Source organism: Hyaena hyaena, unplaced genomic scaffold (assembly GCF_003009895.1).
Source record: "Hyaena hyaena isolate Hyena2069 unplaced genomic scaffold, ASM300989v1 scaffold_34, whole genome shotgun sequence".
NCBI lineage: Eukaryota > Metazoa > Chordata > Mammalia > Carnivora > Hyaenidae > Hyaena > Hyaena hyaena.
Window position 1 is genome coordinate 3,438,025 of NW_024080665.1, and position 18,167 is coordinate 3,456,191.

An 18,167-nucleotide genomic window follows, 5' to 3' on the forward strand; every position below is an offset into this window, starting at 1 on the left:
GAAAGCACTAGACCAGCGTGGTTCTCCTGAGAGCCTCAATGGCCCTTCTGCTCTCCTTTCTTGACCACTTCCCACCCTTAGGCACAGAGAGGAAGAGGAAGGAGAAGGCAAGGTTGGCAGAATTTTCTCCAAGGACATCCTACAGGAGGAGGAGAACATGCTAGAGAAGGAATGCACTGTATGAGAGACTTCCTGGGAGGAGGATTTAACAATGGGGGCCTCATTAGTGGGCACGGTGGGTCCCAAGGTGTCGATGGCAGGGGATCTGTCTGATGACGCTCCGGGGGAAGCATGTTGGTAGTTTGACTTTTCCCTCAGGGGATACTGGTAGTTAGATTTCCTTGGGGGACAGTGGTGGTTTGACCTTCCCCTTGGGCGATCACTGGTGGTTTCACATCCTCCTTGGAGGGGTACTGCTGGTTTGAGGGCTTCTGTGACACCGAGGGAACTTGGATCTCTGAGAATTTGGGGGGTTCAGGCTGACTGGAAGGTGGCTGCTGTCCAGGGATTTCCCATGACTCATTTTCTACGTCAGGGACTGGTTCCTGATTATCTGTGGGGGGTAGAAAAGACATATAGATTCCTTTAGTGTCACTTTCCCAATCTGTGTTCGCTGTGTGGTGAGCAACTAGTCCTGTTTTAAACATTAGAACCACCCCTACTCCCTCAAGCTTGTCCTTCTAAACTTCCTCCCTCGACATTTTGGGCAAACACAGATGGCCTACCAATTCTGCCCGAGGCAAAGAGGGTACGGAGTCTCCAAAGGAAGCTCTGAAAAATTAGCAACTAAAGATTGTATATTTTATAATAATTATATATTTTATAATAAATGCTTTCAAGTCAGTTATAGAGAGAAAGGAACATCTTTCCACACTGGAATGGGAGCTTCAACTTGCTTGCCACTATATTCCTCGTGGCCAGGAAAATGTCACATACTAGGTGCTTGATGAAAATTTTTTTAAATGGATAAAACAAAGAAAAACATACTGAGTTAACAACGTAGTGAGGAATTATGGAGACCAAATCAAGACTGTGGAAATTCAAAAAGTGAAGCCCAGACCCAACTATACACTGTCTACAGGAAATTCACTTTAGCTACAAATACACAAATAGATTGAAATCAAAGGCTGGAAAAATAAATACCTTGTTAACACTGCTGAAGAGAAAGACAAAGTTGCTATTAATATCACACAAAGTATGCTTCAGAGCAAAGAATCTTACCAGGGGTAAAGAAGTTCATTTCCTAGTGATAAAGAGATCATTACATCAAGAAGACAGGTTCACACACCTTATTAGCAGTGTTTCAAAACACATGAAGCAAAGACCAATAAGGCTGCGAAGAGAAGGAAATCCACAATTATATTTGAAGATTTCATTACCCCATTCTCAATAAAAGAACAACAAGGCAGAAAATCAGTAAGATATAGAACGCCTGAAAAACCACTGGTTTGGGCCAAGATGGTGACGTAGGAAGATGCTGAACTCCCCTCTGCCACAGACACCTATTTACAGAGCAATTGCTCCTGAAGACCACCTGAGGGCTGACCGAACAGCTTCTTCACCGCAGAAGAAACCACACAGAGAACGGCAAGAGAGACTGAACTGCAGAGGCTGGGCAGGGGGTACAATACTGAGGGGCTGTGAGCTGATTCGTCTGCCCTGAGGCACAGAAAGAAGCCTTGGTTTAAAAGGGCAACGAGATATGAAGGAACTAGTCCTGGAACCCTCTCCAGGTCACAGGACCTGGCAAACGCCATGGTTTATGATTCTCCTCCACCTTGACAGTGTGGATGGAAGCAGGGTCTGGGCATCCTACCTGGCCTACTACCTCAGTCAGCCCCAGACCCCTACTCACACCAGCCTAAGGCAGCCCCCACCCCCACCCAGTGTCGTGCATACCGGGACAATCCTGGTCAGTGTCCCTTCAGCTACAGCCATCTTGCTAAGGTGACAAAGGTGCAGAGCACCCCGGAACATGCTAGCTCCACACCACTTTGACTCCAGACGACTTGCTAAAGTACTCCTGGCACAGAGCGCTGTGGGACCTCCTGGCTGTTGCCTGCCTCAGCTCTAGCTGCCCCACTGAGGCACCCCCTGCACTGAGCATCCTGGAACACAGTGGCTTGCACCTACTTCAGCTTCAGTCCGGTCAGGGCACCGACTGCATGGAGAATCCTGAGACAACCCTGGCCCATATCCCCTTCAGCTTTGGTCATCCAGAGATGTGCCCCAGCCAATATCCAGCCACAGCGCCAGCTGGCCAAAGTCACCAGGCACAGCCAGTCACCATACACAAGACCATTCCTTTAAGTTTAGAAGAAGTAGTTGTTCTGCCTATTCATAGAAACAAACACAAAGTCGAGTAAAATGAGAAGACAGAGGAATATGCTGCAAATGAAAGAACTACATGAAATAACCAATCTACCTGATGAAGAGTTCAAAGTAATGATCATAAAGCTGTTCAACAGCTTGAAGAAAATAGTTGATGAACTTAAAACATCAACAAGATAGAAAACATAAAGACCAGGGTTTAAGAACACAACAACTTAAATGAAAAATACACTAGAAAGAATCAGCAGATTAGAGGATACAGAAGAAAGGAGCAGTAATCTGGAAGATGGTAATGGAGGGCACTTGAGCTGAATAGCAAAAGGAAAAAAGAATTTTAAAAAATGAGGATAAGTTAAGAGGTCTCCTGGGGAACATCAAACGAACATTTGAATTATAGGGGTTCCAGAAGGAGAAGAGAGAGAAAGAGAAAGGCAGAAAACTTATTTGAAGAAATAGCCTAAAACCTTCTATAACCCAGGGAAGGAAACAGACATCCTGGTTTAAGAAGCACAAAAAGTTCAAAACAAGATGAACCCATTGAGGTCCACACCACGACACATGGTAATTTGAAATGTCAAAGATGAAAGGAAGATTAACAAGCAGCAAAAGAGAAGCAACTAGTAATGTACAAGGGAAACTGCCTAAGACGATCAGCTGATTTTTTATAAACTCTGCAGGACAGAAGGAAGTGGCATAATCTATTCAAAGTGCTAAAAGGAAAAAACATACAGCCTGTGAATATTATACCTGGCAAGATTATCATTCAGAATAAAGGCTAGAGAAAAAGTTGCCCAGAAAAACAAAAGCTAAAGAAGTCATCACCACTACATTAACCTTTCAAAAAATGTTAAAGGGACTTCTTTAAGTAGAAAAGGCCATAACTGCAAGAAACTTATGAGGAAAAAAAAAATTCATGAATAAAAGCAAACAGTAATGGTAGTAAAACAATCACTTGTAGTAAAATCAATTATATCTAGAATATTGGTTAAGAATGACAACATTTACATAAAATAAGTGACTATCAAATTAATACAGACCACTATATACTTAGAATGTTATATGAACTTCATGGTAGCCACAAACCTATAATACATAAAATCATCAGTCATAAGAAAGAATACTGGGAAAAAAAGGAACATAGACGAACTACAAGAAGCACCCATAAAACAATTAACAAAATGGCAAGAAGTACATAGCTATCAATGATTAAATGTACATGGTGTAAATGCTCTAATCAAATGCATAGGGTGATGGAACGGATAAAAAAAATCAAGACCTATCTATATGTTGTCTATAAGAGACTCACTTCAGACCTAAAGACACATACATTCCATGCAAATGTAAGGAAGAAAAGCCAGGGTAGCAATACTTACGTTAAACAAGACAAAAAGAAAGGCATTGCACAATAATAAAGGGATCAACCCAGCAAGAGGATATAACAATTGTAAATATCAATGCACCCAACACTGGTGCACCTATATACATACAGCAAATTTTAACAGTTATAAAAGGAGATACTGACCATAGGGAATAATAATAGTAGAGAACTTAAACACCCCACTTACCACAATGGATGGACAATCCAGACAGGAAACCAACAAGGAAACTATGGCATTGAACACATTAGACCAGATGGATTTTATACATATATACAGAACATTCTATCCAAAAACACAATACACATTCTTTTCAAGTGCACATGGAACATTCACCAGGACAGATCATGTATTAGGCCACAAAATAAGTCTTAATAAATTTAAAAGGCTGAAATCATATCATACATGTTTTCTGTACACAGCATGTATTTAGAATCAACTACAAGAAAAAAATGGAAGAAACACAAATACATGGAGGCTAAACAATATGCTACTAAACAATGAATGGATCAATGAAGAAATCAAAGAGAAAATATAAAAAAAATACATGGAGACAAATGAAACTGTAAAAACACAATGGCCCAAAATCTTTGGGACCCAGCAAAAGCAGTTCTAAGGGAAATTTTCAATGATACAGGCTACCTCGATAAACAAGAAAACTCTCAAACAATCTAAACTTAAAGGAACTATAAAACCAAGAAAAAAGCCCAAAGTTAGTAGAAGGAAGGAAATAATAAAGATTAGAGTAGAAATTAATGAAATAGAGACCAAAAACCATAGAAAAGATCAATGATATTGTATATGTGAAACTAATATATACTGTATGTTACTTATACTTGAATTTTAAAAAGCTTAATTCTAAAGTCAACAAACAATAGTTAAAAATCTTTTAAAAAATCAATGAAACCAGAACTGGCTCTTTGAAAAGATAAGCAAGATTGATAAACCTTTAGCCAGTGTCATCAAGAAAGAGAGGACCAAAACAAAATCAGAAATGAAAGAAGGAAAGCAACAAATGACACCACAGAAATACAAAGGATTATAAGAGACTACTATGAAAAATTACAGACCAAGATACTGGTCAACACAGAAGAAATGGCTAAATTCCTAGAAACCCACAATCTTCCAAAACACAATCAAAAAGAAAAAAATCTGAAAAGGCCCATTATTAGTAACAAAATTGAATTAGTAATCAAAAAACTCCCAACAAACAAAAGTGTAGGACCAGATGGATTCACCAGTGAATTCCGCCAAACATTTAAAGAGTTAATAACTATTCTCCTCAAACTATGAAAAAGAAATAGGAAAGGAAAGAAAGATTCCATATTCATTCTTTGAGGCCCTCATTACCCTGATACCAAAACCAGACAAAGACACTACAAAAATCAATATCCAATATCAACAGACCAATATCCTTGATGAACGTAGATGTAAAAATCCTCAACAAAGTATTAGCAAACCACATTCAACGATACATTAACAGGATCATTCACCACAATCAATGGGATTTATTCCAGGGATGCAAAGATGGCTCAATACCCACAAATCAATGTAATACATAACAGTTACAAGTGAGGAATAAAAATTTTATGATCATCTCCGTCAAGACAAAAAAGCATTTCACAAAACTGAACATCTGTTCATGATAAACACTCTCAACAAAGTGGGTTTAGAGGAAATATACCTTAACATAATAAAGGCTATATGTGACAACCCCAGAGCTAACATCATATTAAATGGTGAAAAACAGAGCTTTTCCTCTAAGATCAGAAACAAGACAGTAATGCCCATTGTTGTCACCTTTATTCAACCTAATACTAGAAGGCCTACCCACGGCAATCAGATAAGAAAAAAAGGCATCCAAACTGATAAGAAGTAAAATGGTCATTATTTGCAGATGACATGATACTACATATAGAAAAACCTGAAGACTCCATCAAAAAACTATTAGAAATAATCTATGAATTCAGCAAATTTCCAGGACACAAAATTAATATGCAGAAATTCATCGTGTTTCTATACATTAATAATGAAATAGAAAAATTAATAAAATTCCACTTATAATTTCCCACACACACACACACAAAAATACCTAGAGATAAACTTAACCAAGGAGGTGAAAGACCTGTAACTTGAAAACCACAATGAGACATCACTTTTTACCTATCAGAATGGCTAGAATCAGAAAGAGAATAACAAATCTTGGCAAGGATAGAGAGAAAAAGGAAGCTTCATAAACTGCTGGGGAGTTTGTAAACTGGTTCAGCTACTGTGCAAAACACTACAGAAGTTACTAAAAAAATTAAAAATAGAAATATTACACAATCCAGTAATTCTACTACTGGGTATTTAACCAAACAAAACTACAACACTAGTTGAAAAAGAGCTATACACTCCTATGTTTATTGCAGCTTTATTTACAACAGCCATGATATAGAAACAACACAGGGGTCCATTGATAGATGAATGGACAAGCAGTAGTGTGTGTGTGTGTGTGTATGTGTATATGTGTATATACACATACACACACACATATACAGTGGAATATTATTTAGCCATAAAATATGTGTGTGTGTGTGTGTGTGTGACACACACACACACACACACACACAGTGGAATATTATTCAGCCATAAAAAAGCATGAGAATTTGACATTTGCAACAATAGATGGAACTAAAGGGTATAACATGCTAAGCAAAATAGATCAAAGACAAATACCATATGATTTCACTTAATATTCAGACTCCAAAAAACAAATGAAAAAAGCAGAAAAACGCCCATAATTATAACAAACTGAGGGCTGCCAGAGGGGAGAGGTAAGGTGTGAGGGGAGATGGGCAAAATGGGTGAAGTAAAGTGGCAGGTACAGGTTCCAGTTATGGACTGGATAAGTCACAGATGAAAGGTACAACATAGGGAATATAGGCAATTTTATTGTAATAGCCTTGTATGGTGACAGATGGTGGTAAGCATAATACAATGAATGTACAGAGAAGTTGAATCATGTTGTACACCTGAAACTAATGTAACATTGTGTGTCAAATATACTTTAAAAATATAGACATCTGTTGAAAGCAAACAAAATAATAAACACTACTAACCAACTAGACCTCACTGACATTTATAGAACATTCCACTCAATAATACCAAAATGCACATTCTTTTCAAGTGCACATGGACATTTACCAAGACAGACCATATTCTGGGCCAAGAAAATAGTACCAATAAATTATAAACGATTTAAGTCACATAAAGTATGTTCTCTGACCATACAGAAGTTAGAAATCAGTAACATAAGGATATCTGGAAAATATCCAAACATTTGGAAACTAACATAATTCTAACCCAAGGGACAAAGAAGAACTAACACTACCTGATTTCAAGACTTACTATGAAGCTATAGTAATCAAGGCAATATGATTTTCTCATAAAGAGAGTCAAGCAGATACATGGAACAGAATCGAGAGTTCAGAAATAGACCCACACATACAGAGAGAAATGATTTCTTATAAAGGTGCAAAGGTAATTCAATGGAGAAATAACAGTCTTCTAAACAAATGGTACTAGATGGCAGAGAAGTAGGGAGTTCCATGCATTTTGTTCACACCCAGCTCTGAAACAGAGAAGGCCTGAAGCCATAGAGTCATGAGCCGCAGGAGTGTGGGAAGAGAAAGAGACAGACTACACTGGGAAGGCAACCTCATAAGGCTATCTCAAGAAACAAGCCACAGTATATAGTGTAGAGAATCCCCAAAAACCACTATAAGTAGGGAAATAAAATAACCAAAGTCTCAACAAGAGAGACCAAGGGACACCATTCAAAGAACACTCCCTGAACGGAGAGGCCCTAGACAGTTAAGGGGCCTTCTTTAATACAGCAGTACTTGCAGGTGCAGAGTGCATAACAAGCTTTTAAAACTAACAAGAGACAGAAAGCCAACCAAAATGATGAAATGGAAGAACTCTACTCCAAAGAAACTCCAGGAAGAAATGACAGCTAAAGAACTGCTCAAAACAGATATAAGCAACATAACTGAACAAGAATTTAGAACAATAGTCATCAAATTAATCGCTGGGCTTGAAAAAAGCATGGAAGACATCAGAGAAACTACTGCTACAAAGACTATGGAGCTTAAAAATACTTGTGATGAATTAAAAAATGCTATAAATGAGATGCAAAATAAAATGGAGGCGTCCCATGCACGGACTGAAGAGGCAGAAAGGAGAATACGTGATTTAGAAGACACCATTATAGAAAATGAGGAAGTTGAGAAAAAGACAAATAAACTGATCCAGGAACACGAAAGGAGAGTTCGAGGGCTAAGCCATACAAACAGAATAATATCCGTATCATAGGAATTCCAGAAGAGGAAAAGAGAGGGAAAGGCACTGAAGGAGTCCTTGAACAAATTATGGAAGAGAACTTCCCCAATCAGGGGAAGGAAACAGACACTGAAATCCAAGAGGCAAAAAGAACTCCCCTCAGATGCAACTTGAATCCATCTTCTGCACGACCTCTCATAGTGAAACTGGCAAAGTATAAGGACAAAGAGAGAATTCTGAAAGTAGCTAGGGATAAAAGGGCCCTAACATACAAAGGGAAACCTATCAGAGTGGTGAAAGACCTATCTACTGAAACTTGCCAGGCCAGAAAGGAATGGCAGGAAATCTTCAATGTGATGAACAGAAAAAATATGCAGCCAAGAATCCTCTATCCAGCAAGCCTGTCATTCAAAATAGAAGGAGAGATAAAAGTCTTTCCAAATTAACCAAAATTGAAAGAATTCGGCACCACTAAGCCAGCCCTACAAGAAATCTTGAGGGGGACTCACTGAGGGAAATGTTGCAAGGAATGCAAGGTACCAGAGACACCACCACAAGTCAAACTTTCACTTTTCGCAGACAACATGATACTCTACATAGAAAATCCGACAGACTCCACCAGAAGCCTACTAGAACTGATCCATGAATTCAGCAAAGTGGCAGGGGCCAAAATCAATGTACAGAAATTGGTTGCATTTTTATCAGCAATAATGAAGCAACAGAAAGAGAAATCAAGAAACTGATCCCATTCACAGTTGCACAAAAAAACATAAAATACCTAGGAATAAACCTAACCAAAGATATAGAAGATCTGTATGATGAAGACTATAGAAAACTTATGAAGGAAATTGAAGAAGACACAAAGAAATGGAAAAACAATCCATGCTCACAGATTGGAAGAATAAATATAGTTAAAGTGTCATTACTACCCAAAGCAATCTACACATTCAATGCAATCCCAATCAAAATTGCACCAGCATTCTTCTCAAAACTACAACAAACTATCCTAAAATTTGTATGGAACCACAAAAGACCCCGAAAAGCCAAAGTAATATTGAAGAAGAAAACCATAATGGGGAGGCATCACCATCCCAGACTTTAGCCTCTACTACAAAGCTGTCGTCATCAAGACAGTATGGTATTGGCACAAAAACAGACACATAGACCAATGGAACAGAATAGAGAACATGGAATTGGACCCACAAATGTATGGCCAACTAATCTTTGACAAAGCAGGAATGAGTATCCAATGGAAAAAAGACAGCCTCTTTAACAGATGGTGCTGGGAGAACTGGACAGCAACATGCAGAAGAATGAAACTAGATCATTTTCTCACATCATACACCAAAATAAACTCAAAATGGATAAAGGACCTGAATGTGAGAGAGGAAACCATCAAAACCCTAGAAGAGAAAGCAGGAAACAACTTCCTTGACCTCCACTGCAGCAATTTCTTACTTGACACATCCCCAAAGGCAAGGGAATCAAGAGCAAAACTGAACTATTGGGACCTCATCAAGATTAACAGCTTCTGCACAGCAAAGGAAACAATCCATAAAACTAATAGGCAACTGATGGAATGGGAAAAGATAGTTGCAAATGACATATCAGATAAAGGGCTAGTATCCATAATCTATAAGGAACTCACCAAACTCCATACCCGAAAAACAAACAATCCAGTGAAGAAATGGGCAGAAGATATGAACAGACACTTCTCCAAAGAGGACATCCAGATGGCCAGCAGACACATGAAATGATGCTCAGCGTCCCTCCCCATCAGGGAAATACAAATCAAAACCACACTGAGATACCACCTCACGCCAGTCAGAGTGGTTAAAATGAACAAATCAGGAGACTCTAGATGCTGGTGAGGATGTGGAGAAATGGGCACCCTCCTACAGTCTTGGTGGGAATGTAAACTGGTACAGCCCCTCTGGAAAACAGTATGGAGGTTCCTAAAAAATTAACCACAGAACTCCCCTATGACCCAGAAGTAGCACTGCTAGGAATTTACCCAAGGGATACAGGAGTGCTGATGCATAGAGGCACATGTACCCCAATGTTCATAGCAGCACTCTCAACAATAGCCAAATCATGGAAAGAGTCTAAGTGTCCAACAATGGACGAATGGATCAAGAAGATGTGGTTTATCTATACGATGGAATACTACATGGCAATGAGAAAGAATGAAATCGGGCCATGTGTAGCAACATGGATGGGACTTGAGGGTGTTATGCTGAGTGAAATAAGTCAGGCAGAGAAGGACAGATACCTTATGTTTGCACATATAGGTGGATTGGGAAGAAGCTAACAGAGGACTATGTGGGAGAAGAAAGGGAAAAAATAGTTGGGGAGAGGGAGAGAGGCAAACCATGAGAGACTCTTGAATGCTGAGAACAAACTGATGGCTGATGGGGGTGGGGGAGAGGGGAAAGGAAGTGATGGGCATGGGGAAGGGAACTTGTTGGGATGAGCACTGGGTGTTATATGGAAACCGACTTGACAAACTATTTAAGGAAAAAATAAAAATTAAAAAATTAAAAAAAAACTTATCAACAATGGTTTTCTATAGTACATAGCTAACAAGAAGAATATACTATAACTGTTACTGCAACTCTACTACTAATGATAATAAAAGCTAACTTTTATTAAAAAAGAAAAGAAAAAGGGTGACCAAACAAATGTTGGTAAAGATGTTGAAAAAAGAACTCTCATTCACTGCTGGTAGGAATATAAAATGGTACAACCACTTTGCAAATCAATTTTGCAATTTCTTAAAAAGTTAAACATACAGGGGTGCCTGGCTGACTCAGTCGGTTTAAGCATCTGACTTCGGCTCAAGTCATGATCTCATGGTTCGTGAGTTCAAGCTCTGCATCACGCTCTCTGCTGTCAGCAGAGGAGGCTGCTTGGAATCCTCTGTTCCCCTCACCCTTTCCTCTGTCCCTACACTACTTGTGCTCTTTCTCAAAATAAATGAAAAAAAAAAAAAAGTTAAACATACCTTAACATTGCTCTAGCTATTGTACTTCTAAGCATTTGCCCAAAAGAAATGAAAGCGTTATGTCCATACAAAGATATGTACAAGAACACAAATATGTGATAGCATTTCTAAATATTTGTAAGAGCCCCAAACTGGAAACCCAAATATCTAACAACATATGACTAGATAAACTAATTGTGGTATATCCATACAATGGAGTACCACTCGGCAATAAAAAGGAATAAATTACTGATACAACAACATGGGAGAATCTCATAATAATTATGCTGAAAGAAGCTAGTCAAAAACTAGTATATATTATTGATTCAGTTTATATACAATTCTTGAAAATGCAGCTACAGTGACAGAAAGCAAGTCAGTGGTCCCTGGGGGTGTGGTATTCAGAGAAGGGCAAGAGGCAGTAAGAAAACTTTTACTGGTGATGTATTTGTTCATTTTCTTGGTTGTAGTAATGATTTCTTACTAAAAGCTTATTAAATATTTCATTTTAAATATCTTTAGTTTATTATATGTTCACTATTCCACAATAAAACTGTTTTTAAAAACTTTCTAGTATTTCATTCAAATATTTATTGAGTTTGGTCTATATGCTGGGCTTTGTTTTAGGTGTTGAAGATACATCAGTAAGTGAACAACTAAAAAAATCCCTTCCATCATGATCTTACATTGTCACTGAAGGAGGAAGAGACTTCACAGCATGTTAGGAGGTGAAAAATGCTATGGGAAAATTATTGATCAGAGTAAGGGTAAGAGTGAGTTGGCAATTTTAAATAATATTTTTCAGGGTTGGCCTTTGTAAGTTTCATTTGAGCCCAAACCTGAAGCAGTTAAGAGAGTGGGCCATTTTGGCTGCCTGAGGCAAGTGATTCCAGGCAATGAGTAGCATGTGCAAAGGCCCCGAGACAAGAGTACCTTAGATGTTTGAGGAGAAATGAGATCAATGTGACTTCAGCAGAGTGATGTAGGACATCCTAAGCCATTCCTAGGACTGGCTTTTATTCCAAGTGAAATAGGGAGGCAGTGAAAATTAAGAGCAAGGAAAAGAGACGTGACATGATCTTAGGTTTTAACTGGATCATTCTACCTGCTGTGCTGAAAACAAACTAAAGGGATGGAGATGGGTAAGGTTGGACAAGAGTAGAAGTATAGAGTCCAATTAGGATTGCTCCACTGGGGCACCTGAGTGAGTCTGACTTCGGCTCAGGACATGGTCTTGCAGTTTGCAAATTCAAGTCCCATATAGGGCTCTCTGCTGTTCCTGCGGAGCCTGCTTCAGATTCTCTGTCCCTCCCCCTCTCTGCCCCTTCCCGGCTCATTCTCTCTGTCTCTCTCAAAATAAACTTAATTTAAAAAAAAAACACTACTCCAATGATCGAACGAGAGATGACAATAGGCTTGGTCCAGGCTGGTAGCAGTGGAGATGGTGAGAAATAGCTGAATCTGAATATACTTTAAAAGTCTAATCAACAGAATTTGCCAATGGACTGGATGTGGGGTGTGCAACAGAAGAGATTTAGGGATGACTTCAAGAATTTGGCCTAAGGAACAAATATAATTTCTATTTGCTGGAAAGATGGAGTAAAGCAGGTTTTGAGGTTGGAAGATCAGGAGCCAGCTGTTTGGCGCATGATACATTTGAGATTTCTATTAGATACCCAGTGGATATTAAAGAGGATGTGAATCTAGGGATTGTAAAGGTATATTTAGGCCAAGGAAAATAAGATCCAGGATGATCAACATGGAGTCATTTTAAATTAAGTCACTAGGGCTCCTTTTTTAAGCCAAGTAGAAAGATCAATTTATTTTTTACATAAAATTAGGCTTGTTGGAAGGGAGTTAAGATGGCAGAGAAGTAGGTGGATTGAGATTTTCCTCGTCCCTGAAACACAGCTGTATTGAGGTCAGATTACTTGGAGCACCCAGGAAATCGATCTGTGGAGTGCCAGAAGGATCTCCACTGTTGGAGGGAGGCAGCTTGACAGAAGGGGGGTGTGCAGATGTGAACTGGGGGAGATAAAATGGCATGGGCACAGAGGGGAGGCATCCCCTTCTGTGTGGACACCAAAGGGAGAGAAAGAGAGAGGGGGGCTCTGAAAATGAGGTTACTGAGTAAGCACAAGAGGAAAACCTCTCTGGACCATAGACTGGGGAATGAGAAATACAGAGAAAACAGCCTCAGGAGCTGAAACTCGGGAGGTTTCAGAAGTGCATGACTTTCTCCAGAACTGGGGAGGAGAGAGCTGGCCCCGGAGTGTGGCGATCTCAGGGGCGCACTGGGGGAGAAGAGTCCCCTTCCCAGAGTACTTTGGGAAGAGGACTTACTGCCTCCCCAAGGACAAAAGACCCCGCAGGTGCCAGCCACAGGCCTTCTTATCAGCAGGGCAGGGTGATACTACTCCAGAATGGGGGGAAAAAGAGCTGCACTGAGCTGGGTCCTTTAAGATTTTAGGGTTTGAATCCCAGCTCAGGGGTAGAAGACCTGAGAGAACTGGAGAGCAGGACAAACTGACCGCCCTCATTATTCTGAGAGAGCTGCCTGAACAGCGGGGGTTGAGATATCTGGTCTGGGGAGGAGATATTGGAGTGTTGCCATTTTTCTCCCCAACACCAACACTGTGGGACTTCAGAGAGCAGCACAGGGGCCCCCAGTGGAGGCAAGACCCACTTACACCAAACCCCGCCCTCCGTACCTGGCAACTGCTTATTTACTGGAGCAAGACTGATCCAACGCAGCCAGCCTCTCCTCCAGACCAGCACAGCTACCGGTCCCAGGCATCAACAGACAATGGTTTTCTTTTCTTTTCTATTTCTTTTTTCCCTCCCCTTTTTTTCTTTCTTTTGGAATCAGGCTCATAGTTTCTGACTTATTTTGGTCAAATGTTATTATATGTATGTATAAATTTTTTTATCAGGCCTTTTTATTCTATTCTATTTCCATCTTCTCTCTTTTTTATTTTCCTATCTCTCTGGATGTAGCCTATTAGTTTTCTGATTCTTTGGATTTCTTTTCTCCCCTTTCATTTTCCTCTTTTTACGGGATCAGGCTTCCCCCCTTCCTTTTCCTTTTTTCCCCTAGGGTTCTTTCAACAAATAAATCAAAGCACATGTGGCTGAAGGTGCAAACACTCCACCACTGCAAGCAAGCAGGAGCTCTGCAGAGGCCTGGCCAGTGGGACAGAGCAGCCAAAGCACAACATATAAGAGTGCACAAAACATATACCAGGAACACTTCAGGAGTGTAAGGCCCTGGACAGTGTATGACACCTTCTTATTAGAGAAGTATTCTTAGGTGCAGGACACATTACAAGCTTTTAAAATGCACAAAAGACAGAAACTAAGCCAAAATGACAAGACAGAGGAATTCTCCCCTAAAGAAAGGTCAAGAAGAAATCAGAGCCAGAGAATTGCTCAAAACTGATATAAACATATCTGAACAAGACTTTAGAACAACAGTCATTAGTCTAATAGTGGCTTCAAAAAAGCATAGAAGACACCAAAGAAACCCTTGCTGCAGTGATCAGAGACCTAAGAACTAAGACAAATTAAAAAATTCTATAACTGAGATGCAAAATAAACTAGATATAGTAACAGCTAGGGTGGAAGAAGGAGAGGAGAGAATAAGTGAAATAGAAGATACAGTTATGGAAAATAATGAAGCTTAAAAAAGAGGGACTAAATTACAAGGGGGGAGAATTAGAGAACTAAGTGACTCCATGAAATGAAACAGTATTTGTATCATAAGAGTCCCAGAAGAAGAAGAGTGACAAAAAGGAGCAGAAGGTTTATTTGAACAAAGTATAGTGAGAACAGGTATCTAAATCCAAGAGGCACAGAGAACTACCTACAAAATGAACAGAAACAGGTCAACACCATGGTATATCCTAGTGACACTTGCAAAATATAAAGATCAAGAGGGAATTCTGAAAGCAGCTGGGACAAAAGGTCCTTAACCTACAAGGGAAGACACATAAGGGTAGTAGCAGACGTGTCCACTGAAACCTGGCAGGTCAGAAGGGAGTGGCAAGAAACATCCAGTGTGCTGAACAGGAAAAATATAGAGCCACGAATCCTTTGTTCAGCAAGGCCGTCATTCAGAATAGGAGGAGAGAGAGACTTTCCAAGACAAACAAAAACTAAAGGAGTTTGTGACCACTAAACAAGCCCTGCAAGAAATTCTAAGTGGAAAGCAGCAAAGATTACAAAGGACCAGAGAACACCACCAGAAACACACAGTCTTCAGATAACACAATGGCAAGAAATTCATTTCCTTCAATAATCACTCTGAATGTAAATGGACTCGATGCCCCAATCAAAAGACACAGGGTACCAGAATGGATAAAAAGCAAGACCCATATACATGCTGCCTACAGGAGTCTCATTTTAGACTTAAAGACACCTGCAGTTAAAAGTGAGGGAATGGAGAACCATCTATCATGCTAATGGACCTGGAAAGAAAACTGGAGAGGCCATACTTGTATCAGACAAACCAGGTTTCAAAACAAAGACTGAACAAGAGATGAAGAAAGGCATTATATTATGATTTAAGGGGTCTATCCATCTAAAAGACCTTACAATTGTAAATATTTATGTCCTCAGCTTGAGAGCACACAAATATATACATCAATTAAGCATAAACATAAGCACTTATTGATGATAATACCACTTTGTAGGAGACCTGAATACTCCACTTACAACAATGAACAGATCATCTAAGCACAAAGTCAACAAGGACACAATGGCTCTGAATGACACACGGGACCAGATGGACATAACAGATATATTCAGAACATTCCATCCTAAAGCAGCAGAATGCACATTCTTCTCGAGTGCCCATGGAATATTCTCCAGAACAGATCATGAGCTGGGTCACAAAACAGCCCTCAACAGGTACAGAAAGATTGAGATCATACCATGCATATTTTCAGATCACAATGCTATGAAACCTGAAATCAACCACAAGAAAAAAATTGGAAAGCTCTCAAATACACAGAGGTTAAAGAACATCCCCCTTAAGAATAAATGGGTTAACCAGGAAATTTAGAAGAAATTAAACAAATACATGGAAGCAAATGAAAATAAAACCATGACAGACCAAAGCCTTTGGGATGCATCAAAGGCAGTCCTAAGAGGAAAATACATTGCAGTTCAGGCCTTCTTAAGAAGCAAGAAAGGTCCCAAATACAATACGTAACCTTACACCTGAAGGAGCTAGAAAATCACCAGAATTAAAGCCCAAAGCCAGCAGAAGAAGGGAAAGAATAAAGATTAGAGGACAAATAAATGAGAATTTAAAAAAAAACAGTAGAAAAGATCAATGAAACTAAGAGCTGGTTTTTTGAAAGAATAAACAAAATTGATAACCCCATAGGCCACACTTATCAGAAAGAAAAGAGAGGACCCAAATAGATAAAGTCACAAATGAAAGAGGAGAGATCTCAATCACACCACAGAAGTACAATTCTAAGAGAATACTATGAAAAATTATATGCCAACAAACTGGACAATCTGGAAGAATGGGCAAACTCCTATACCCTCACACACTCCTAAAACTCAAAAGGGAAGAAATAGAAAATTTGAACAGACCCATAACCAGCAAAGAAAAAAATCTCCCAACAAATAAGAGTCCTGGGCCAGATGGCTTCCCAGGGAAAATTTACCAGACATTTAAAGCAGTTAATACCTATTCTTCTCAAACTGTTCCAAAGAATAGAAATGGAAGGAAAGCTTCCAAACTCATTTTATGAAGTCAGCATTACCTTGATTCCAACACCAAACAAAGAGAATTACAGGCCAATATCCCTGATGAACCTGGAAGCAAAAATTCTCACCAAATCGAAGTCACAGTACATTAAAAGAATTACTCACCATCATCAAGTGATCATCAATCAAGGGATTGATTCTTGGGCTGCAGGATCAGTTCAGTATTTGCAAATCAATCAATGTGATACACCTTATTAACAGGAGAAAGGATAGGAACCGTATGATTCTTTCATTAGATGCAGAAAAAGCATTTGACAAGATACAGCATTCTTTCTTGATAAAAACCCTCAAGAAAGTTGGGATAGAAGGAATATAGTTTAACAGCAGAAAAACCAGATATGAAAGTCCCACAGGCAATATCATCCTCAGTGGGGACAAACTGTAGAGCTTTACCCCTAAGATCAGGAACATGACAGGGATATCCACTCTCACTACTGTTTTTCAATATAGTGCTAGAAGTCCTAGCCTCAGCAACCAGGCAACAAAAGGAAATAAAAGGCATCCAAACTGGCAAAGAAGTCAAACTTTCACTCTTCACAGATGACATGATACTCTACATGGAAAACCCAAAAGACTCCACCAAAAAACCGCTAGAGCTGATACATGAATTCAGCAAAGTTGCAGGATATAAAAATCAATGTACAGAAATCGGCTGCATTTCTATACACCAATAATGAAGCAGAAGAAAGAGAGATCAAGGAATCGATCCTATTTACAATTGAAACAAAAACCATAACTAAGAATAAGCCTAACCACTGCACGGCAAAGGAAACAATCCACAAAACTAATAGGCAACTGATGGAATGGGAAAAGATAGTTGCAAATGACATATCAGACAAGGGGTTAATATCCAAAATGTATAAGGAACTCACCAAACTCCACACCTGAAAAACAAACAACCCAGTGAAGAAATGGGCAGAAGATATGAACAGACTCTTCTCCAAAGAGGACATCCAGATGGCCAACAGACACATGAAACGATGCTCAGTGTCCCTCCTCATCAGGGAAATACAAATCAAAACCACACTGAGATACCACCTCATGCCGGTCAGAGTGGCTAAAATGAGCAAATCAGAGAACTCTAGATGCTGGTGAGGATGTGGAGAAACGGGCACCCTCCTACACTGTTGGTGGGAATGTAAACTGGTACAGCCCCTCTGGAAAACAGTGTGGAGGTTCCTCAGGAAATTAACAATAGAACTCCCCTAGGATCCAGCAGTAGCACTGCTAGGAATTTACCCAAGGGATACAGAAATGCTGATGCCTAGGAGCACATGTACCCCAATGTTCAGAGCAGCACTCTCCACAATAGCTAAAACATGGAAAGAGCCTAAGTGTCCATCAACAGATGAATGGATCAAGAAGATGTGGTT

General features: G+C 39.5%; 1 protein-coding gene across 2 annotated transcripts in view; it reads right to left on the reverse strand.

Annotated features, from left to right (window-relative positions):
• Positions 1 to 115: 115 nt before the first annotated feature.
• GDPD4 (glycerophosphodiester phosphodiesterase domain containing 4) overlaps positions 116 to 18,167 on the reverse strand; it is a 155,173-nt gene continuing 137,121 nt past the window's right edge. The window contains exon 18 of one of the 2 annotated variants that reach the window (XM_039228674.1): positions 116 to 553. In XM_039228674.1, the coding sequence (XP_039084605.1) occupies positions 315 to 553 (239 nt within the window). In that variant the 3' untranslated portion in view covers positions 116 to 314. The remainder of the gene's footprint in view (positions 554 to 18,167) is intronic. The other variant, XM_039228676.1, reaches the window with a different exon arrangement.